Raw genomic sequence first — 23,465 nt, forward strand, 5'->3', positions numbered from 1 at the left:
AATAATAATGATAATAATAATAATAATAATTCACCCTGATGTATGTAGATTTTTTAGCTTCTTTTGGTTGTACTTACTGTTATTCTACAATTACAAAATGAACCTAATAAAACCTATTGTGATTGTACATTTTTTATAACTGAATAACACTGTGTGGACACATGCTCAGGACCATAAGTGGATAAGCTGAGGGCATAGGCTGTATGTTGAAGGCTTAAATGACTCCACTGGAGGGCACTAACAATCTAAGTTAAGTAGCAATTGTATATGTGAAATTAACCATGAAATCCATGATTCAGGCGAGGTTTGCACCTTCTGTTTTCCTGAACACAGCTCAGCAATGAAATACACATGGAGGATTAATAATAGAGAGGACCTTTGAGAGAACATTAACACAAATACATGAATACACGATTAAGACTAGGTCAAAACCTAGTACTCACCAGTGGTAAATTGAAGTGATTGGACATGATTTGGAAAGGCAAACGCCTGTCTATATAAGGTCTTATAGCAGACAGTACATATTATAGCATATCTGGAAGTTTCTCCCATCGCCACACAAGATCCCTGAAGCTCAGCTGGAGTGACCATTGTGTTCTTGGTCACCCTTCATACCAGGGCCCCTCTTCCCCAATTGCTCAGTTCGGCAGCCAATTCCAGGAAGGATCCTGGTTATTCCAAACTTCTTCCGTTTAAGACTTATGGAGGCCTCTGTGTGAAATTTTTTGCTTCAACACCTTCCAGTCTCTTAGCTCTTCAGACAGCTCCTTCCACCTCATGGCTTGGTTTTTACTCTGAATGTGTTTTTCTTCCATGTGGCACAGTTGTATAACCAGGGAAGCCTCCACTTTTAGATTGCTCTAGTTTTACATACTTGTGGGCAGCCACATCAAATCATTTATTCATGGGGCTTTCTCTTTTAGCTTTCATTAAGATAGTGGGAAATAGAACATCTACAGTATGTCAGCATTTCACAGCAGGGATTTTCACTATGTGGGGTTCAGAATACTGTATTTGTGTTAAAAAAACCATGAAATACAGACAAAAATAGATTAAAGCTTAATAATAAGTTTGCACTGAGGTTTGGCAAGAGATGATGTGAACAACAGAATGTAAAGTTGTCAGAGCATTTATTTACAATAAAAACAACAACAACAAAACATTCATTACATTGTAAATCCTGCTGGCTATTAAGCGTTTGCTTCACTATCTATACTTACACCATCAGTTTGTGATGATAAGGCAACTGAAATGAGCAGCAGGATGTACTGTGAGATCTTCCCTTTTACGGAACAGATTGAATAATTTTTAAAATAATTTTATTCTACAAAACTCTCTCAAAATAATATTTAAATTTAAGTGTATGAGAAAAGAAACAACAATAAATTGTTAACTTGGCAGTTATTCTGAGGAGTTGATCAATCCCATTTTCAATTAATGGCCTATACATTATACACTATGTACTCCAACTTAATATCTATTTACAAAATCAGTAGTTATATTTTCAGTTATTTTCTCACTAGCAAATAAATATTCACTGTTTTATTATAGTTGCATTGCACATGTTCTGCACTGAAAGAGATCCGACCCCTGAAATACACAGAGCTTTACAGATGACAACATTATAATTTACTCCAAAGCAACACACACAGAGTAAGTATATGACAGGATACTGGATGTGGTCACTATAGAGGTACGGTATAACAGATGCCATAAATGCCACTTCAGTAGGAACCAAACTAATAAATAAAGACATATATTAGAGGAGAAAAAGTAACTCTGAACATAACACAGAGACTGGTCTCCACACCAGCAAACACAACGGACAAAGCAGTTAAATCTGTCATTGATGGTTATTTCCATATATTAGCAGACTGTACAGACAGTGTTGGTGCATTGCACCTCCATTTCTTAAAGAAACTAGTGTTCTTATAAGGAATTCTGTATATATTAGTTTTACTTTTAATCTAATACTGTCCCATTATTGGCTGCAGAACATTCCAAAAGTGAGGTAAAATAATTTGGAGGGAGAAAGACATTACATGTTTAAGTTTTAAGGCCATTTCATTCTATTTATGAAACATTGCTATCTTTCCTGTAACTTGTGGTGTTAAATTTGAAGTCTAATCTTAGGGAGATTAGAGTGGTAGAGGAAAGAGTACAATTGTTTTTTTGCAGCTATACAGTCCTTCTATTTGGATTTTACCCAGAAAATAATCACATTTAAAAGCATCCAACAGAACAATTCTATATCACATTGGATGTCTGCTGCTTAATATTTGGTATTATGTATAAATTAGATTACATCCAAAGCCTTTGTTGATTTGGTAAAACCATCCAGGCCATGATCATCTCTATGCTGCAGCAAAAGTCCTTCTCACAGTCTCAACAGAGATCAGTGGCACTATGTTTACCCTGTATAGCCAGCACACTTAGGCTTTAACAAGACAAACTAAACAAAAGTAATATCTTTTACAAATAAAACCATTACATTTGTAGATAAAATGTGTGCTTTTGAAACAAAGATCAGGTAAAAAAACAAAAACAAAAAAAAAACCCATAAAACATACAACTAGGCAACAGATGTGTGAACAGGCAAAGAAACAAGTGGAAGGAAACAACACTGTGCAAAAGCTGGCCCCTCTTTGTGCATCATCCTCTCCGGTGTCCTCCAGGTTTCTGGATTTCTGCGTTCTGTCCTTCACTGAGCAGCAGGCTGGCCGGGCTCCACCTGCATTTTCTCTTCTTTCTCATCTTCCTCAGCTTTCTCCCTCGCATCAACCGTCATGGCGAACGCCTGCACTTGTCTCATCTCCCAGAAGGATTGTGACTTATGGGAATGCTTTGGAGTAAGAGAGACATCTGGTAAAACCACTTGACACAGATTAAGGTGTCAGGATGCAGTCTGTTCATGTAGTCATGTTGCCAAAACATCATACATATTCCTCAGTAACCTTGGCAAATCTTGATGATTCAAACACAGAAAACACCTGAATATATAGTATATGTGTAGAGGCAGCATTAACTGTCTCTGGTCCATTTGCCCATTGTTTAAATCCATGGCATTGGAGACCATGAGAGGGTATTGAGGAAAGTCTAACCTGAAGATGGAGATCCAGGATACAACCAGGTGTGTGGAGCTAACAGTTCTGCACACAGAGAAGCACAAAGAGCAATAAAAAAACAGGCAGAGCAGAACCATCAGCATCAGCAGAGCAGAACCACCAGCATCAGCAACAGCACACAAAAAGCATTACAACAGCACGGGGCAGTAAAGAAGAGACTGTACTGTTTACAGCTTCTGTGCAGCACCTATTGTGTGTTTACTTGGTCAGTTTTATTGATCAGCATGAACGTTTCACTGCCAGGGTGAATTGAGCATTAAGAGAAAAAGAAAACATGCGCAGCAACCAAGGAGATTTGGAGGTAGCTGAGAATTAAGAAGTCAAGATTTCTGTTTACTCCAGCTTGGGTTTGACTCACCGATGAGGACTGGTGATCATGTGGTCGTTCCAGTTTGATACGGATGTCTGTCCCCTTGCCTCGGTCAGGTTTCCCAGGCCCTGGAGGACGGACCACAACTCTGTTATACTGTGTCATCAGTCCTTCTGTTTTTTTTTCTATCACACTATGATGCACCAGAGGAATGCTCACTTCTATCAGTATTATATCTACTAGTGTCAGTCTTCTGCATCCTTCTACTTTCTTTTAAAGCCTTTCCAAGAAATCCACCTCTCTCACCTGGGGAGCTCCCACGACTGGTGGTACTGGTGCTGCTGATGCTGTCCTCTAGCCAGGTGCTGTAGGTGAAGGAGTCTCGCTTGTGTGGCGTCCCGGCTGACGACAGACTCTCCTGGGGAGTGTACAGAGGAGAGACACGGCAAAACACACATGCCTATTAGACTGGGAGACAAACAGACAACTTCAATACAAATTTAAGATTGTGTTGTCTCACAGGCTGCACACACTGAATATACCACTCACCATGCCTGTGTCATAGTCCTCTGTGGCCTCTGTCTCGTTCTCCTCCACCACACTGGTGAAGCTGCTAGCGTTGGAGGAGGAGCGGGATAGGTCATGACCCTCAGGGATGGACGGGGCCCTGCCACCGAGATAAGAACTGCACCCTGGGTTAACCACTCTCCAGCAAAGCCAAACCTGATTTTATCTTATGTGTAAGACGCAGTAATTCAACACGCTGCTGCGGCCGAGGATAACGCAGCCGTTACACAAACACAGGTATGGCGACGCAAAATGTGAATTCTGTGATCAATATATCCATTGATGTATTGTGTTGTATTCAGATATGGTTGTAACCTGTCTATCATACACACCTGTTCTTGGTGGTTGTGAGCACTTCAGGGGAGCTCTGATTGGACGAGTTGTCGGATTTGGGGTCTTGTGAGACGTGACCACTGTCAGGGGTCTTCTGGGTATTTGGGGAGTTCTCTCTACTGCTACAAGAGAAAAAATATTTATAAAATATCAGAAAGAGCAAATAGAGTGGAACATGGAGAAAACCGATAAATGTTTCTAACAAGTAAAAGAAAGTAAATTATGAACCTTAGTTCCAAAGCTTTAGATACACAAGATCTCCTACAGATTTAATGGTGTATGGATTCACACAAAATAAATACAGCAGGAATGTGCAGGAGTCTTCTCTCACCTCTTCTCCTGGACTTCTTGAATGTTTTCAATACCGATGGCACTGCTTCGTCTGGAGCTGAAAGGACCAGATTTTTTCCTAGTCGGGCTTTTCCCTGGGATTATCAAAGACTGCCAGAGAGAGAAGAGAGACAGTCAGTGCCAGAGTGAATTTACTTCTAATACCTTAAATATCTTTGAGTAATATTAAATTAATCTCAAGAGCTTATCAATCTATTTATTTATTACTAATGGAAGTTGGTGGTTATTTTGACAACCATTCAAATCTCATCTTTACTGTATTCATTTGGAAAAAAGGCTTTTTAAAAACACGTCACACTGAATTATCAGGCTGAAGAATAACACTGCTGCCTTCGAGTTGTTACTATGATGAAAAAAAATGTTAAAATATGCACTTAGCGGCTTAATGTCAAGCCCTGGTGCCAGTCTTCCAGCTAGAGTAGAGCACACTAAGGCGGGAGATGAAAGATGGATTTAAAGGCTCCAGGGCCTACCACTAAATATGCTTTCTCAGCGACTGCTTTGTTCATTCAATCTCCCTTTTTAAAGCTCTCAAAATAAGAACTTGAAAAAAGCCTTTTATTCGATGTGGCTTCAAAGAGCAAGAGGAGGATTCTTTTTTTTCCATAATATCTCTGTGAGGGGTTCATTAAATTATTAATATTCATAATTTTTAAAACAAATAGAAAATGAACTATACTGAATTAAAATACAGAAAAGACTATAGAAGGCGTACACACTGCAGTAACAAGATAGGAAAGTGAAAGAACAGGAAAATCTAATGTATTAAAAAGAAGAGAGCTAAGGGAGGCACCTTCAAATATGAGTATGCGCCACATTCATATCACAGAGCTGCTAATCACTTATGAATTTAAAAATATGTATGTAAAATCCCAAAGACTGGAATTATCAAATCATTTAATGTGAAAATGTGCTGCTTTTGTTTGATCACAGATCTTTAAAGAGTATATCCGGTCTGTAACACACAATCCATACTATGTTGAATACACTTTAGGGTGCTGAAGTGTATGAAGAAAAATGTTTGGCCATGATGCAGTGGACCCATGCAGAAAAAACAAAAGGAGCAAAGAGGAAAAGTGAGTCGTTAGAGAGAAGTTATAATTAGACATGAACCTCTTCTACTGTTCCTATCCCTATGGCACTGCCTCGACGTCCATATTTACTGGGACTTTTGCCTGGGACAAGCAATGACTGAACCACACAGGAAGAGGAGGAGAGAGAGAGAGAGAGAGAGAGAAGAGAGAGAGAGTGGTGATGACAGATGACAACAGGAAGAAAGGAGGGTAAAGGGAGGGAAGAGAAAACATGAGATATATACAAATATATATGAGATTCCATGCAGTAAGTCATGTTGTTCAAACAAAATACAAAACACATGTTAATTGGAGAATACAAGGAGGGACTTTTTTTTTGGCTCCATGGGTGGAACACAGGCAGCTGAATGGGGGAGAGAAATGATGAGCCAGTTACAGTATGGGAGCCATATGCCTGTGAGAGAGAGGATGAAGGAGAGATAAACAACAACAGAGGAGGACACACAGCATGTTATACATTAGGTTTCACATCAAGACAGGGTCATGAGCAAAAAGCAAGCTTCAGCCACATTCATTAATAAAGAATGTTAGTTTATAATTATGGTTCGTTAGTTTTGAAGGCAATCTTAAAAGTTATCTAGAAATACAATATTAATGTACTGAGGCATCTGTTATATACGAGACTAAAAATCACATTTAATGCCTAACACAGAGGAAAAGCATCATGATTTTCATTTCCATACAAATCAGAGAATCTCCATAAAAAACACCACAACCACTGCCCCCAAAATATACAGTCACACAAACAACCATATGCATAGCAACTGTGAAGTGAAGACCTTGTAACTACAAATTTATGAGTTGTATGTTTCACTTTCAACTGAAGGATGAATATGACTTAAAAAATATTTTGTGTAACGTGTTATCAGAACAAATTATATAATTATTGTTATTTGAAGATACAAGGTTTTCACCTGATGACAGACATATTCGTTTGTTCATAATCGCAATTGTGTGATCATCAAAAATATCCACAAGCTTTAGCTGGCATGCACATACACACACACACACACACACACACACACACACACACACACACACACACACACACACACAAACAAACAAGAATCAACCCACTTTCATTACAATTCTAGAGAGCACTTATAAACAATGCAGATGCATGTGGGATTTAAATAATGTGAACATGAGAATAATAAATATATAAATATAAGAAGCAACTTTAACCCAGGGTAGAAATTCACCTTGTGTCTTACAATTATTCACTCCTGTGTTTCACTCCATCTTGTGGTGGCATACAACGTGCAACCGTTGCAATGTGAAAGTCAAGTTTAAGACCCAGGCAATTAATGCTCCACTGGACCGAGTGCGCAACCCTTCTCTGTGAGAAGTTAGTGCAGCAGGCAAGTGAGGGAAGAGGGGGCATGAACTCTAGTAGAACTGCTGGGGAGAGGTAGAGGAAGCGAGACTCGCTTCACTCGAGACCAGGAGGAGTGGGACTGTACTTACTATCCCTGGGAATTTGGGGCTCTCTGCGGGGTTGTGGTTAAAGCTGCCGCTCAGGCTAGTGGAGACTGTGTGCGGCTTCTTGAAAGTAAGACCCATGGCATCCATAGACTGGCTCCTGCTGCGGATCACCCGCTACAGAGAGAGACGAGGAGGAGGAGATACATTCAGATGGCGCTGACCCCTCCCCTGTGGCCCCTCAGTATTGCTGGTTGGCTTCACAGGCTGAGAAGAGCCTTGGGGCTGTCCCTGAACACTGACCACTACAGGCAGAGAGCACTGGCCTGATGCTAATCCTGACAGACAAGGAAGCAACAGAGAACACTGCTAAGCTTTAGTGCCCAGAGGGGGGTTCAGATGAGTCATTATGTTTAGATAGGCGGTAAGAGAAGAGAGGGGAAGTAGAAGGGCCAAGTGGCTCGCAGATGTCTCACCACACTGAGTTAAACACAGCCAGGAGAAGTTTAAAGCCCAGTGCACCTCTTTGCAGGCATGGCACAAGAGTGGAGAGGCAAAGGCATCTGATGGTGAAAGAACACTATCCATTCTCTTTGATATTATGACACTTGAAGATGACAGAATTATATAAATAAGCTAAAAGTGACTGAACATTGGAGCATGCAGAGAACAGCAAAAACAGCTAGAAAGCATGTGGAAGAAAAGCTGGGAAGCCAAGAGTGATGTGTTCCAGCAGGACAGAGCAGCAGAGCTTGTCTTCATTCAGATTACTAGAGATTGATAAAGCCCTTAAAGCCCACAGCTTGCATATGGACAAGAACAATCCTGAAAGACTACCAGAGAGAAGACGCCCTATTTTACATCCACATAGGAAACATCTGACAGCTGGTGCAAAACTTGGTTACTACAGCTACCAGTTGTATAATGTTCCTGTTCACACACTTATTTGCTTTCTTGCTGAGACTTAGACGAGGAGAGCCACCTATTCAGTCGGTCGAAGTGACAGCAGGTTAAACAAGTTAGGCCACACGTCTCTCTTCAAAGGAACATTTTCCAGTTATATATATAGTCTCTCCAGCGTGCTCTGGGTCTACCCCAGGGTCTCCTACCAGTCAGACATGCCCAGAAAACCTCCAAAGGAGAGCACCCAGGCGGTATCCTGATCAAATGCCCCAACCACCTCAACTGGCCCCTTTTCGTCTTTTCTGGAGGGGTAGGCCCAGCCACCCTGTAGAGTAAACTCATTCCAGCCGCTTGCCTGGGCAGCGAACACCTCAGGATGCCCCAGAAGGAGCTGGAAAATGTTGCAGAGGAGAGGGATATCTGGACTACCTTTCTTAGCCTGCTGCCACCGCGACCCAACTCCATATAAACGGCAGAGAATGAATGGATTCTAAGACAACCACAGAGTCATATCAATCTTCTCATGTAACTCTCAGCATGAAAAGAATTAACTAAACTATTCCTTCAATAGCGATAAGTATGAACTTGAACTGAAATTGTGAAAACAGTGTTCCCGTCTTAGTGCTAACATAAGTAAATTATAGAACTTTAATGTTTACAAATGACTGTTTATGCAAACACATTTTAGCTTCTCAAGCCTTTTCCACTGAAGCAGCAATTTGCAGGAAGTAAAGCTGTCAGTTTGAAGCCCCAGCCTCTGCTGCTGCCTCTCCAGTTACCTTAAAGGATTCAAAGAAGCCCCCGCCTCCTCCACTCCCGTTTTCCAGTTTGTCGTCCTCTCCTCCAACTCCCATCATGGCCTGGCTGTTCACGTGCAGCTCCTCATACAGGGTCTCTAACAAAGCCGACCGCGTTCGCTCCTTACAGACACACACATACATACACGAAGACAGACACGAAACAAAGGGAAGCAAAGGATACTTTGTCTGGCTCTGTCCAAAGACGCAAAATGACTGAATTTTTAAAAATCCTATTGGACAACTCACCTCTAATTTGGCAAATTTCTCAGCTTTGTAGCAGGCATACTCTGCATTGATGAGCTTAGTAAAAAGGAAGTCATGGAATTCAGGGCCCTGGGAAGAGAGGAGAGTCGAGATATGGCATCATATTGGAAACTAAGAGAGGGGGAAAGTGCACTGGCTAGAGGCACTAACTGAGGTCTTACTTTTTTAAAGACAGCAGGGTTTGGGAGGGCTGGGCCAAAGAAAGGTACATCATCCCGTGCTGTCACTGATACCTACGAATGAACAGTGGGATGAAGTATAATTACCATTCATCACTGGAAGCAGAGTAAAGATGAGAAAGAGGAAAAATAGGTCACCTTGTAGAGAACATCGTCAGAGCACGGGTTGACCACTTGGACCACAACGTACGCGTGAAGAAAATTGGAGGCGATCATGTCCGGTACAAAGGGAGTGTTTTCCTCTTGGAATACAATGGCCACAATATCATTCCCTATGTGCCTCTTTCTCTGTAACTGCAACACAACAGCCACATAAGCAGATTAGAAAATTGATTCACAGAAGAATGAATGTGAGCATGCTTCCCTCAAGACAGTAATGGTATAATGAAAGAATGTTCATCTCAAGCATTCGAGGAAATGTATGAATGTTATTTGGTTTCGTAGGTTTTGCAGGTTTCAAATAGCTATATTTAGGGTTTTTTTGAACCGCTACTAAAAATGGAATTTAAAAGACAGAACATGGGAAACCCTTCTATTGTAGTTCCTACTAATTCTTTTTAAAAAAAAACCCTGTCTAATTAAAGGAATATTTTTAACAGGCATATTTTCAACAGCTCATAAAAATGCTCATAGGCAGTGTAGGAATAAATAGTAAGAATAGTTGTGCTTGAGAAAGAACATGAAGTGAAGAAGTGTTCACTCTTTATTCAGCTAAATTTGTGAAATACCACTAGGTTGCGCTGTTTCCCCTGTGACAGCATTAATGGCTCAAAGGAGCCAGTGTTAAACACCCACCACTGATGGGGAGACTGAACATATAGACATTGCCTCATCTGTGTTTGTGCAAACCAGGATAGCAAATGGTGTGCAAGCTTGCGCTAATTAATCAGTGTTTATGTGAACATGTGATACAGAGGAGGAGGAGGAGTACTTGGCTGCCTGAGCAATGCAGTGCTGCATCTCAGCTTTCTCTCAGCTGTGAGGGAGGGCTGCCGTTCACATATGCAGGCACAAGGCATACATTTAACGTGATTCATGTTTACTACTGGTGTTTTTTTGTGAATACAGTGGGGTCCAAATGTCTGAGACCGTTTTCCCATCACTTGAATGGGAAAGTGGTCTCAGACCTTTGGACCCCACTGTATGTGCTGCGCAACAGGGAGGTCGATGCAAAACATGGCACTATAATACCCAGGGGGAACCTGTCTGACTGCTTGCTGTGAATCATAAAAGGTGTGTTAGTCTAGTATTGTGTTACAGTACCTGCTGGGTGTCCCCCTCTGTGTAAGGCAGCTTTGTGGACACATGGAACATGACCTCTTTGTTGTGGTAGTTGCAGTAGACAGACTCTGCGCCAGTCTGCCCATGAGTCACGTCTAACCCTCCACGGAAACTGCAAGCACACAGACCCATGTCTAATAGGATGTTCTCCACCATCACTGCAGTAGCATGACCATCATTCCTGTAGCTAGCCTGATATCATGTGGACTGCAGTTGGCATCATGTAATAAAATGTATGGTCGAGTATATTTATTGCCTTCCAACCACAGTTAGGTCCTTACCCTTTAAAGTTGTGCAGCTCAATTTTCTTTCCTAAAAACTCCAGGAATTCAACAAAGGCAGGGCTCTCTTTGCTGTTACCAAACAGCTCTTCCTCTGAAGTCTGTAACCAGTAAGAAAAACCAAAAAAAAAAAAACAACTCATAAACATCAAGGCTTAGAGGACCAAATGATGTCAGCAGCTACAAGCTAAAATACTGAGGATGGTTTGTACAGTAGAGTAGAGTCCAATAATAATACTAATAATAATTCCACTTAAGTCTGCGTTACGAATGAAGAAGCATTAAGGACAATGGCTGAGAAGCAGAATGAGAACTGATCGGAAGAGGTAAGATCTGCGTACTAGACTGCTCGCAATGGCACAATAAAGTACATTATGTAAGGTGTGTTTTTACTGCAACCGAGCATTAGGGTCAATAACTGGAAGCCAGTTAATAAAGTGTATCTGATGTGTGTTTAACATTCTTGTTCAAACAGGCTGCATTTGTATTTGAGACGACAAAGGGGGCTTTGATCAATTAAAGCTGTAGGTATAACAGCAGGTTTAGAGACAGGCTCTAGGAAGGCTTGTGCAATAATGGTCATCTGTGATGGAGGGTTGATTATCTATTGTCAGTGAAGTGAACACAAAAGCCTGCCTCAGGGTGAACACATAGAAACAATGCGTGAGAAGACGCTTCTGTTGCGTATTAAGTATTTCTGTTTTATTCCCGTATGTATATGCCTTAACCATTACTTAACCATCACGTCTGTCTCTGCTTAGCACCCCTCCTGAATAGAAAATGTGCTGAAGGGTGAGCAGAGGGTCCTCACTGCCTTCCTGAGATGGCCCTTAGCTCATTCACTATGTATTTAACAGTGTTTTTAAACTTCTGCAGGCTTTAGGGGATTGACAGTGCTGATCTCTACACACCGAGGTCTCCATTCAATGGTACAAGTGCCCTCAGCAAAGCATTCAATATGTCTTCTGCTTGCCACATAGTAAACAAGAGGGCTTTGATTGCCTCAGTAAATGAGAGGGTGTAATTAAGACTGAGGATGACTGAGCATGATCAGTTTCCTTGAGAATATCAGAAATGACAGTGTAAAGTACACTCTAATTGCTCTCGGACTAAATACAATGAATGTTATGGATGTACACACTTCTGCAAAACCATCTAAAAGATGAGTCTTTCCTTTTAGTTTAAATCAAGGCTTTGAAGCTTACCTGTCCAAACTTTTGATAGATGACCCCAAACTTGAAATTGTTGCTTATCACATGTTCATCAAAGGTGACAATAAGTCTTGAAGCCTGAAAATAAATAAAGGTAAAACCAGAAATCTTAGAGGATCTGTTCACAGTTTTTCTACTCCGGTGCCCATATGAATACCAACACTGATTTGACTTGTAATTGCTCTTCCTGTTCACACTGGCTGTTAAATGACCTCTTGCTAACATGCTTTCAACAAAAGTGATGGGGGACAAAATGCACAACCCTCGTTCTCTGCAAAAATGTATTCAAAGGTTTATCTGAAGGTAATATGGGCAGCAGAGCAAGCAGCTGTGCCCACTTTGCCGACTAATCGAAAGGCTGGTGGTTTGATTCCTGGCTCTGTGTCCTTGGGCAAGACACTGAACCCTGAATTACCCCTGATGTATAATTGGTGTGTGAGAGTGTGTGAGTGATACAAAAGCACAGGCTTGTAATGTAAAGTGCTGTGAGTGGTTGATAAGACTAGAAAAGTGCTAGATAAGTGCAGTCCATTTACCATATGAGGCTTCAGCTGTCTGAGTTAAACTATCTTCCAAAATTATGTTTTTAGTGTGAAATTCCCTCTGTTTGTTTCCCCCTAACAGTTTCCTATGGGTATGTGGGACTGGAGAGGGTATCTACAGCAGCTGCAGCTATATATAAACCAAACCAGATCTTACTTTTGGATAAAGGACAGGGAAAAAGCGGTCCACGTTGACCTCTTCACAGACGAGCTTGAATTAAAAAAAGAGGGGAAAAAATGTCAGAATGTGCTCAGACACTGTCACAACAGAAAATCCCTGCACACTGAAAACCACCCTTCTTACCTTGGCCATTTGGACCACATTAGGGAACTCTGTCAGACAGGAGATGGGGATCACATCATGGTAGGTTTTCAGTTTGGTCCTGGTGAAGTCATAAAACAATCAGTGAGGCCTGAAAGCCATATAATGTGATGCAACATTTCTCAGAACCTATCAGATGGGGGAGAGATGATCCGGTATGGACCATCATCAAACTTCCCCACCCTCTTCACCCACTCACTGGCCTAAATAGTCCATCTGTTACTCTGCTGTGGAAATGACAGTGCTGTTGACACTCTCTCTAGCTTTACGACTCTTGCTATAACCATTGTGCTGGGAGGACGTATTTATCCAGTCAATACTGGGAATTTCAGGGGAAAAAAAGAAGATTATTCTGTATCTATTTCCTGTTGACTATGAAAGAGGTGACATTTTGCCTAAGCCTGCACATCCATTACTTCAGCTGCTGATGTGCACAATTCAAACTTAAAGATTGGATTTTCTCTGTAAATTAAGCACCATTGTACTGCACAGTGTATGCATAATGAGCGTTACCTGAGCATTAGCCGGAGATGTTCCTGGTCACCAATCACATCGTACTTAAGGGAGAACACCAGATGTCCAAGGGCACCGTCCACTGAATAGTAATTAAAGTGTTCCTGAGGGCACAGTGCACGGACACGGCCATTAGTATCTGCCCTAAACAGACACACACATGAGCAGGACACATGTGTGTGCACTCCAGTCATTACCCATATCTTTCCAATCTGTGTACATTTTCTTCTGTTGCTGCTCTTCTGCTACAGGCAGATCAAATTTGTTCATGTTATGCGTGTGCGAGAACAGGTGGCAAAGCCTAATGTATCTTCATTAGCAACAGTGTACGAGGTGCCAAACAGTGAGGCTGGTTACTGTTAGTGGTTCTCTCCACTGGGATTTGCTTATTGCTGATTCATTTCATTACTATAATGAGCAAGAAGCAAAATTGATTGTGAAATACTCTACGAGAGGAATGAGGCTCATTTGAGGAGGAAGGATGCTGTTATAATGAGGATATTTATGAGTATGATTTCAGTAATATCACAGCATCAGAACAGACTTTTTCTTTAAGTAGATCTGCCTTTATTACTAAATAAAAGTGATTATTTGATCCTCCAATTATTATATTTAATTTCAAATAAAGACATGGAGAAAAAAAATTAAATGAACTGATGTTAAAATAAAAAAACAAATGAAATGCAGGGACAAAATGAAAATATACAAGCCAAGCTAAGATGGGAAGAAGATGGAAATACAGAGGAACACATGCAATTACTGCATCCAGTTTCTGCTATTTCATCACAGCAATCTAACAAGGTGAATATAATTTAGTAGTGATATAAAAATGTTTCACTTAGCTTCATTTAGTCATATGTTTTTGCTTTTCCCCAGCATTAAAGTGTTAAATTGAAGAAGTAGATGTATTAGAGAAGATGAAATATATTTAATTAAAATTGTATACATAATCATGTATTATATATTATATATACTTCTATCATTTCTAATTAAACTTTTAAAATAAAAAAAATTTAAAATAAATTGGGGTTTCAGAAATCATGTCCATGCAGCCACAATTCAAACTACACTGCAAAATACATTTAAGATAAAAATGAATTTACAAGCACATGGGGTAATTAGGAAACACAAATCTATGTCTGAATTTGTTTAACTGATTATTATGTTTTGTTTATGTATTGGATTTTTGGCATCACCCTCACAATCCACTCCTGTTTGTGTTTTAATCTTGATATTTGTGTTTTCATAAAAGGTTGTCTTGAGCAAGCTTACATTGTGTCAAATATTGTTTATTCAGTCTGTTGTTTGCTTTTTCAAGATGAAAAAATCAATTATAAAAACAAAAATCTGCTGATCTCTCTCTTTGGGGCTCAAAGTGGCTAACCTTGCCCAGGAAGTGTTTCCGGTAGAGTGTGGCCATCGTGTTACATTCCAGCTTGGTGCGGGTGTTTGGGGACAGAGGCTGCAGCTGCTCTGCGTCCACGGAGTCACTCAGCTCATGGTTGGTCCCCTCAATCCAGTATCCCCCAAACTGAGGCAGGAGGATGAGAGGGAAGGGGCTTTTTCTGCCCAACACCTGTTCCAAAATGCAAAATAGTAAAGGGGGTGATACACAGAACAATGGAAATGTGAAAGTCATATGAGGACAGGAATGAAATTGAAAAGTGCTACTGCAACACATTATCACACTACCTCATGGACACTTGGGTATGGAATGTAGTCCTCCTCAGTCTGAAAAAACATAGAGAAGAAAAACTCTTTGTGTGTTTGTTCCTTTTTCAAAGAAGAAAACAGACACACAGTCCAACTCTATAATCCCAAGGGACACTATTTCAGACTAGTTGCATAACTGTTATGCAATGAAAATCTGTTTAGAAGCTATAGAGATTAGTTATTAATGCATGGTTAATCAAAGCCATTATTATTCATATATATATATATATATATATATATATATATATCCACCTTTACCATTATTAGGCATTTGGATAGTTTTAAATCATGCATTAACATCATCATCATCATCATCATATCCTGTTAAGGTCTTTATTACTGTGACTTCAGCATTTCAGAGCTTAACATCAGGGCGTATATGATCTTGAATCCTGAATAGCTCCTCTATGGTGAGACTTGAGAGCATTTCACTGCATTATGAATAATATTGTGGTACTCTGTGCCGAAGTAATCAGCCTGTCTGGCTGAGCAAGATATGGTGGAGCAGTCGTGACACAATGACCGCATAATGTGAAAAATGCTCTGTCTCTACACAGGGAGTCGTACCTTGAGTGGGGGAGGAAAGGTGCATCTCTGTTCATCCATCCTGTTGCCCTATGAGAGGACAGGATGAGATAAGAAAACCAGAAAGAGAGAGAGAGAGAGAGAGAGAAGGGTCACACTCAGTCATCAGCACAGCAGCTGGTTATGCCTTCAACACAAATAGCTAAATTCACACACTTGTCAATGATTAGAAATTTAAAAAAAAAAGCATGAAGCAGTGTAATAGTCATGTTTTCAATTAATGACTAAAACAAAACATACTGGGAGAAAATGATCAACCTCATTACAAAACAACACAGTTTTCCCAAGAGATGCAACAAAGCAAAGTCAGAGAGACACAGATGGGAAGGTACAGACAGAGATACATTACACACACACACAGGCAGCACACATACCGAAAGACAATTTAAAGATGCTAAAGAGCAGGCGTTTGGGAGTGACTGAAAAGTCTGTTAGCACACAGAAGACGTGTGGTAATAAGACCCTGGGGATTAAAAAGGTGCAGAGCTAAGTAACACTCCTACTATCAAACACCCATTGGACCTGAGGTGTGTGTATGTGATTGTGTGAAAGAGAGTGAGCGGGCAGGATGCAGAGAAAGAGATGCAGTGATACTAAATAAGGGAGAGGTGATGGCGCCTGGCGTCAAGGAAGACGATACATAACACCAACTGTCTGACTGTGGAAACATCCCATACTTCTTTTTTAAAAACATTCAGTAATTCCAACATACGCAGACAGACGTGAAAGATACTGAAGCAACTGAAAGCTTAGAGATCAGGATTAGGAGTTTTGATAAGCTCTAGCGTCAAACTCTTTATGTTATAGTTAAAACAAACATCCTCCCAAAGCCTTCAGGAGCCAGGAGACAGTGTTTTTTGAGGTGAGATAATAAGCTTATAGTGCTGGCAGCCAGTGTTACAACCAGAGTGTTAACAGAGACAGGGAGACACACATATAACGCTCTGATGACTCTCCTCTGAAACCACCAGACTCAATCATCTCCTGTGCAGAAAGATAAGTACTGTAGCCAAGGAGAGGGTCAAAGTGCTGCAGCATTAGGAGACACACTGACTGGTTAGTTGCTTGGTGAGTATAGCTTAGAGACCTGAGACAAAATACAAAGATCAATGCGCCATCTTACCTGCATCTTTTCAATCATTTCAAATAAATCTGTGGTCTGGAGAGAGGAGAGTGAGATGAAAGGTTTTGAGTTCATTTGTTGGGTGCGGAGGTTAATGTATTTCTACAGTTTTGAGGCTGATTATTACAGTTCAACACTTATTTATTTTGGAGCCCCATCACACTCCATCCACTGACAGGAAAACACATTTCAACCATGTGCTTTCTTGTCACTGGCTTTTCATTCATTCTCACAGTTTAGGGCCCCACAGACCACACTGCTGTACGCTTAAAAACAAGAATAATAATCATGATAAAAAGTCACAATATTTTTTCCTTTACATATTAGTTTTTTTTCTTTCTTCTATGCAGATAAGTACTGACAAAGTAACTCTTCCCTTTCCATTAACTGGGCTTGCACATTTGATGAGCATAAAGCATTGTTATGACACGATATAAAGACATATTTTTGGGCATTTATTATAGCTGATGTGAGAGATAGATAGGAAGGTTGGGTGGGGGTGGGGGGATGACATGCAGCAAATGGCCTCAGGTTAGACACGAATGTGGGCCACTGTAGACAGGACTCTGCACTCTACCAGGTAAGCCACCGGGGTGCACCGTATTTTGTTTTTTTCATGTGATATGGGCTATGCATGAACACATATGTATTACTTTTGTTTGCCAAAAACTCATTCACATGCAAAGACATGTACAATATGCTGTCCTACATAGTGACATTACTCATGTTTGGGGTCTATAGATCAAACTCCCTATAAGACTTCTTATAAAAAAATTCCAAAAACAAGCAACCCAAATAGATTTTGGAGAGGTAGTGCTGTTTAAAAAGTACTGTGAGCACTGATATATAGCACATGAAAATCCATTGTGTTTTACAACCGTGTTACAGACAGTAACTCCACAATCCCAAACGGAAGTAAAGCGACTTTTTCTGTAGGGTCTATATCAGCAATTTCCTCATTTGAAAAGAAGGGAAATTTATGACATATAAAAGTAATAAAACAATGTTAACTATGTTTTCTGAGCCGTTAAACATGGCTCTGGGTCTCCAGGACAGAAAGTTATGGTTAACTGCTTGAGACAATTTTTGTCAAACGTCTTCATTCAGGACAAGTGTTGTCCCATTATTCAGTGCTGTACAACAGAGGTTGTTAAGTTGGTAAAACACACACTGTCTGTCAGCTGTTTGCATGACCTCAAACACTGCCAAAGTTCAGACTTATATTTATCTGAATAAACATTTTACCTGACTGCTGCAGGTGATCTCTTGCCTCTCCCTTCTTCTTTGTCACACTATTACACAGTCAAGTGCGACCGAATGGCTTTTCCATGTTAAACACCTAATACCTAATTCTTTAGAGCCCCACCACAGCTGCTGGGGTATTGTCCTTTAAATGTTCACACGCAAAACTTGCATGTATCCATTGACCATGACGATTCTAACTACTGCAGAAAATCCCGAATGACAACAGTCCACAGGTGCATTGGTCTGGAGTAATCAAGTGAAGGCTGAAAGGTTCAGCGAGTAAAGCCTGACATAGTCAAACAGTTTGTGTACAGAGCAATCGTGTCTTAGCTTTCAGTGTGAGTTTGAGTAAAGTCCTCCACCATGTGCAAACAATAGTCTGCCACAAACCCTGAAAGTAAATAACCCCAGCTTCAACAACATTAACCAGAGATTAGAATAAGAGCTGTAGAGTTGAGCCTCATGTTATCTTTGAGCTTAAATAACAGCTACATCAGCCATAAAACTGAATGTCCACAGGTATGGACATATATATGACCAAATTTTATAATGTTATATTTCTTTACACCAACAGAAACACCTGATATTAGAACTAGGCATACAGATATATTTCCTAAATAAACAATCCATGTGACCTGCCAGGTTTTGCAGGTTTTTTTTTTTTTTTTGTTTGTTTTTTTTAACTCAAATCTCACTTTAAAGAGGCAGTTGTCTAAGCCTCTGGTAAAAATGCTGCCAAAATCCCTCTTTAGTTTGCCATCTAGTGACGCTTTCCATCCAGCGTTTTTAAAGTAAAGCTACTTACATGGTTGGGTTTCCTCCAGTGTGCCTTTGTCACCATTGGAGCATAGAAGTAGCTGTCATGATTTCTAGCCATTTTTAACTGCCCATGAACTGACGTCCTGCGGCATCAAAAAGATGTGTCCACTTGACTTGACTTCAACAGGTTAGGATTAAACTCCCTCTCTCTGTTTGTCAAATGGTAAGCAGCTGACTGTCGCCCACTGTGACATCCGAGTTAAAGCTGCATCCCTACTAACTGCAACCATGACCGACAAAGTGTTGGATCAGACCAGGTTAGAGAAAAAGATCCACAGGCTTTAAACATACACGATTATCAGCAAGTGTATGTCTCAGGTTGGATGTGAAGGCGGCTGTTATTGCTTTAAGTTTAGAGTAGTAATCCTCTTCTGCTGATCCTTTTTGGTTACTCTCTCTTGAAAGTATGGTGGGAGGAAATACAAACCACATATGTCCACATCTGCCTTTATCACTAATCCTATCTTGCCTTCAGGCTGACAGCCAGAGGTGGAGTCCAGCTCTTCTATTATGATAGTCAAGTCCTTCAACAACTTCCTGTTCACAGGGGATCTGTATGGGCAGTTCTAAACATAGAGTATACAAATGAAATTCAAAAATGAAGAGATCACCAGCTGGGAACAAAAATGATGCGTAAAATGAGGAGGAGGAGCAAAGGAGACTTAAAAGCATGCAAACTACAATGGAAAAACAAGACGTCTCATTTCAGGAGGAAAAACATTTTGCAGAAATGACCAGAGTGGAGGAGCTGTGCGAATCCGGAGGGAGTCAGGCTGGCATGAGGCGCAGGTGTTAAAGCTGAGACCTTTCATTATGAGAACTAATAGGATCGTCATTATGACAAGAGGCAAATTAAATGTGCAAGACCTCTTCTCTCCTCCAGACTTGTCAGCTGCAACTCACAGAGCTCATTAAAACTTTGACCAGCTCCATGAGAATAAAGATTATCAGATGGATCCAGGGGCTTATTTTGTTATTTTTCTTTGATGCACAATAGGTCTGGGTCTTAGTTCTGCATTTCGGTTGCAGCTAATTTGTTTAGGATTTCGCTTGCATCTAAAATTTATGGAGGGCTGTATGACTTTCCCCTGACTGGTGGAAGCTCTGGGAAGAGCAGATTGTAATTCATCTGCTGGCGTTTATGGTTTGAATGAGGACCATGTCTGCATTAGAAACCCCGCCCCACTATAGTGAGGAAAAACTGTCCACGAGCACTGGATCGTTCTATATCAAGGTTTTATGTGTGTGTGTTTACTGCGGCTGTGGATTCAAGTGTCTTATTAAACCTATTGGGTTACTAGCATCTTGTCTTGAAATACTGTACATGTGATGCTCTTTTCTTTGATGAGCTCTGAAAATAACCTCTGAAAATGATGTGTTTGTGTTACATCTCTCAGAAATATGCATCATTAATAATATGACTGTAGTGTGCTTTGAATTAGGCAGTGACCATAAGACCTGGTGGGGTTAATTGCAGATTGACCTGGTTTTCACAGGGCCCTGATTAAAGTGATACGTTCCCCTGAGTCTTGCCCCACTAAGCCCTTATTATACTACAGTACATCACATTATCATGATGTCCCTCAGTATCCTCATCTGATATGCTCCCCATCCTAGATTCCAAATTGAAGGGGTTGAATAAAATGGGGTTACAGAGGCAGGTTTAATATTAGATAGAACTCTATTTTAAGTTCAGCTGACACCTTTTAAAGTACAGGAAGCTAAAGTGTTTTTATCTGTCTGTACAAATCCACATATAACACATTACTCTGCTGTTACTCCTTTATGATGTGCAGAAAAATGTTGAAAACACTGTAAGCCTCAAATTCAGCCTTTACCGGCTATATTTGGCTTCCATGTCATGGAAATCTGTAGGCACACACAAGTGTCACAAATCCTCTCCTTGTGTCTAACTACTTGTAACTAGTAAGTCGGAGGCACCTACAGATGGTGTGTGCTGCAGGGATCAGGAGTCACAGTTAAACAACCCATTCTCCAAATTCTCCTTTAATCCCTTTCTCTTCCCACTCCCTCTGCTCCACTCAGATCAAGTCAGATTGCGGGAAGTTTAAGCCCCCACCGTCCAAAGTGTGAGAGACCTTATGAAACCAATCTGGCATGAGTGAGATTGTATCCACTTTTAATCACCACAGAGCTCAGCTTTGTTCAGTCTCTAAGTTCTCAAAATATCTCTGGCAGGTTTTTCGGGCCAGTCGCTCATTTATAATGATAAGACATGCCAAAGGTATGCATGAGGATTCTGACAGCAAGATGGATTTGATAAAGGCTGTGACAGACTAAATGGTTTTATTGAAATGATTTCATTCTTAATCAAATTCATTTTCTAGCCTTTATATGCTGGATCTAAAATCACAGCACTTCTCCTCATATGATTTCCACTGAAAAGAAGAATAACACAGCTGATTCATAAATACTAAAAAACTGTTTTAGGAAAGTGATGACACACTGAAAGAAGTCAATCATAACAAGTATAAGGCAGAAAGTGTGCTGCAAGCTAAAAAAAAATACACTTTGGAAATTTTAGGTTGTCCTGCAAAGTGGTTGATTTTTTTTTTACTGACATTTTTTACTGACATTGAAGTAACACTGGCTCATTGTTTAGGAGGGCATAAAAACAGCTGGATAACAATCAAACCCCACACATCGACTTATAAAGCATTAGATTTTCCAATTTGGTGACACATCCTGGATAATCATGGGGGCAAAGAGGTTTGTCTTTAGATTTAAGAATGACACCCTGTGTTTTGTCTGCTTTGATGGAGTCAGACTTGTAAGGCTAGGATTGAGAAAGTGTCAGCATAAAAGCTAAAAATAGGATTCTATTAATTGAATCAGGCAAACATAATTATCCTAGACACTGAGCTCTGTGCACTCTAATTACACAAGTCAAACAATAGAAGACAAGAATAAAAATGAAAGTAACACTGCATGGAGACGGTGTGGGTCTAATACAGGCATGAGAGATTAAATACAGACAGAATGCCGTGTGACTGCATCCAGACGGAAGCAGGTGTAGAGACAAGATGAGCAGAGACACCTAACAAAGATCACAGAAACTAAGGTCACGCAGAGGTCCGTCCGATAAGGTCAGGGGGTCAGAGCGTAAACTCAACTCCCCCTCCTTTCTCCTCCTACCTTGTGGAAGGCTGAGGTGGTGTATGGGAGTGAAGGCTGGAACAGCTGGGGCTCTAGTGTTGTAGAAATTCGGGGGTCACTCCCATCATGTTTCCTGCAATCAGACAGATGCAAGAGAACATTCAGTCAGAAAAGGTCACCCGATTTGAGATGGAGCAGGAGGACAATAAAAGCTAAAGCCTGAGGAAATATAGTTGGTCTCATTTGTATGGACCGGTGATCTGAGGCAGTGCAATGTCCTTAAGCCCAGAAAGTGAGGGTCTCTTGTTATTCATTCTTTTTCATTAACTAAACAACCTTTTGTGTTACTGATCTGTTCTTTTTCATTTCGAGTGGTAAAATCTGACATCTCAAGAAAATAGGACACTTTAAAAAGCAGACAAGAGCTGCAATTCATATTAAGTCCTAAATGAGTCAATTCAGGAACTGTAGTTACATTTGATTTTCTCACAGGGAATTGACTGTTTTGTCTAATATGCAGTTGCCGTAGTGATAGAGGGTTAAACCTGCTGCCCAGATGCTTTTCCTCACTCTAAAGTTCATTCATATCAGGTCTAAAATCTTTCCTTTCATAACTGAGCAGGAACATTTGAGTTGCATCTGACACTTATACTGAGCAAATGTCTGATTTCTTTCCTGTTTATGCTCAAGAAAAACATAATTCCCAGAAGACGTCAAATTATATTCCACTGTGCAGGTTCTTCAATTCTTTTAGAGCATTGACTGCTATTCACAAACACTTCAGGGACCTAGGAGCACAATACGCAGGCTTTCATATTTATTCAAACTGAGCGTCTCTCCTCTCTAACCCAAGAGAGTAACACATTGCTAATGAAAAACAGTGCAATACTATTGTCACGCATCCTTTGCTCTAAACTCAATATCTCAGCCAGGAGGGCTTTATCCCCACAGGATCACTGGTCGATGCCCCTGCTGAATACGGTGCCCTATTGACACTGACAACAGGCTGGTTTGCACAGCAGGCTTTCAATTTGTTTGATTAATTCAATCTATTTCAAACGCACAAAGTGATCGATCAGGATGAAAGTGGATCTGAAATGGTCATGAAGCTGCGATGACGGAAAGTGAAAAAATGTCTATTGCTGTTTGTGTTGGTCAAAGAAGGTTCCAGCAGCCAAAATGAAATCTGATTCATATATATAATGTGTACAAAAGGCACCAAACTCCACATATAGAGAAATGTTATTCAGTGCATTTAATGACTCAGTGAGACAGAATGGACAACTCTTGAACTCAAAAACTAATAATTTCTAAGTTAAATAATGTTGTGAGTCTGCCCAAACTGACACAGCATTTATTTATATG

General features: G+C 40.4%; 1 protein-coding gene across 21 annotated transcripts in view; it reads right to left on the reverse strand.

Annotated features, from left to right (window-relative positions):
* Positions 1–1,113: 1,113 nt before the first annotated feature.
* The window catches only part of LOC139620932 (rap1 GTPase-activating protein 1-like), a 54,362-nt gene continuing 32,010 nt past the window's right edge, over positions 1,114–23,465 (reverse strand). For 7 of the 21 annotated variants that reach the window (XM_071476994.1, XM_071476982.1, XM_071476986.1 and 4 more), the window contains 23 exons: positions 22,140–22,233; positions 16,920–16,955; positions 15,779–15,826; positions 15,191–15,229; positions 14,883–15,074; positions 13,499–13,602; positions 12,968–13,046; positions 12,821–12,874; positions 12,116–12,199; positions 10,911–11,011; positions 10,612–10,741; positions 9,487–9,642; positions 9,331–9,402; positions 9,152–9,238; positions 8,885–9,025; positions 7,248–7,379; positions 5,800–5,877; positions 4,667–4,776; positions 4,335–4,457; positions 3,985–4,120; positions 3,742–3,853; positions 3,484–3,563; positions 1,114–2,842 (listed from right to left, as the gene is read on the reverse strand). In XM_071476994.1, the coding sequence (XP_071333095.1) occupies positions 2,702–2,842; positions 3,484–3,563; positions 3,742–3,853; positions 3,985–4,120; positions 4,335–4,457; positions 4,667–4,776; positions 5,800–5,877; positions 7,248–7,379; positions 8,885–9,025; positions 9,152–9,238; positions 9,331–9,402; positions 9,487–9,642; positions 10,612–10,741; positions 10,911–11,011; positions 12,116–12,199; positions 12,821–12,874; positions 12,968–13,046; positions 13,499–13,602; positions 14,883–15,074; positions 15,191–15,229; positions 15,779–15,826; positions 16,920–16,937 (2,217 nt within the window). In that variant the 5' untranslated portion in view covers positions 16,938–16,955; positions 22,140–22,233 and the 3' untranslated portion in view covers positions 1,114–2,701. The other 14 variants (XM_071476985.1, XM_071476987.1, XM_071477003.1 and 11 more) reach the window with 12 other exon arrangements.

The sequence above is a fragment of the Trachinotus anak genome, unplaced genomic scaffold, assembly GCF_046630095.1.
Source record: "Trachinotus anak isolate AG129_WGS33_773 ecotype Australia unplaced genomic scaffold, CSIRO_AGI_Tana_v1 ptg000004l, whole genome shotgun sequence".
NCBI classification, from domain to species: Eukaryota; Metazoa; Chordata; class Actinopteri; order Carangiformes; family Carangidae; genus Trachinotus; species Trachinotus anak.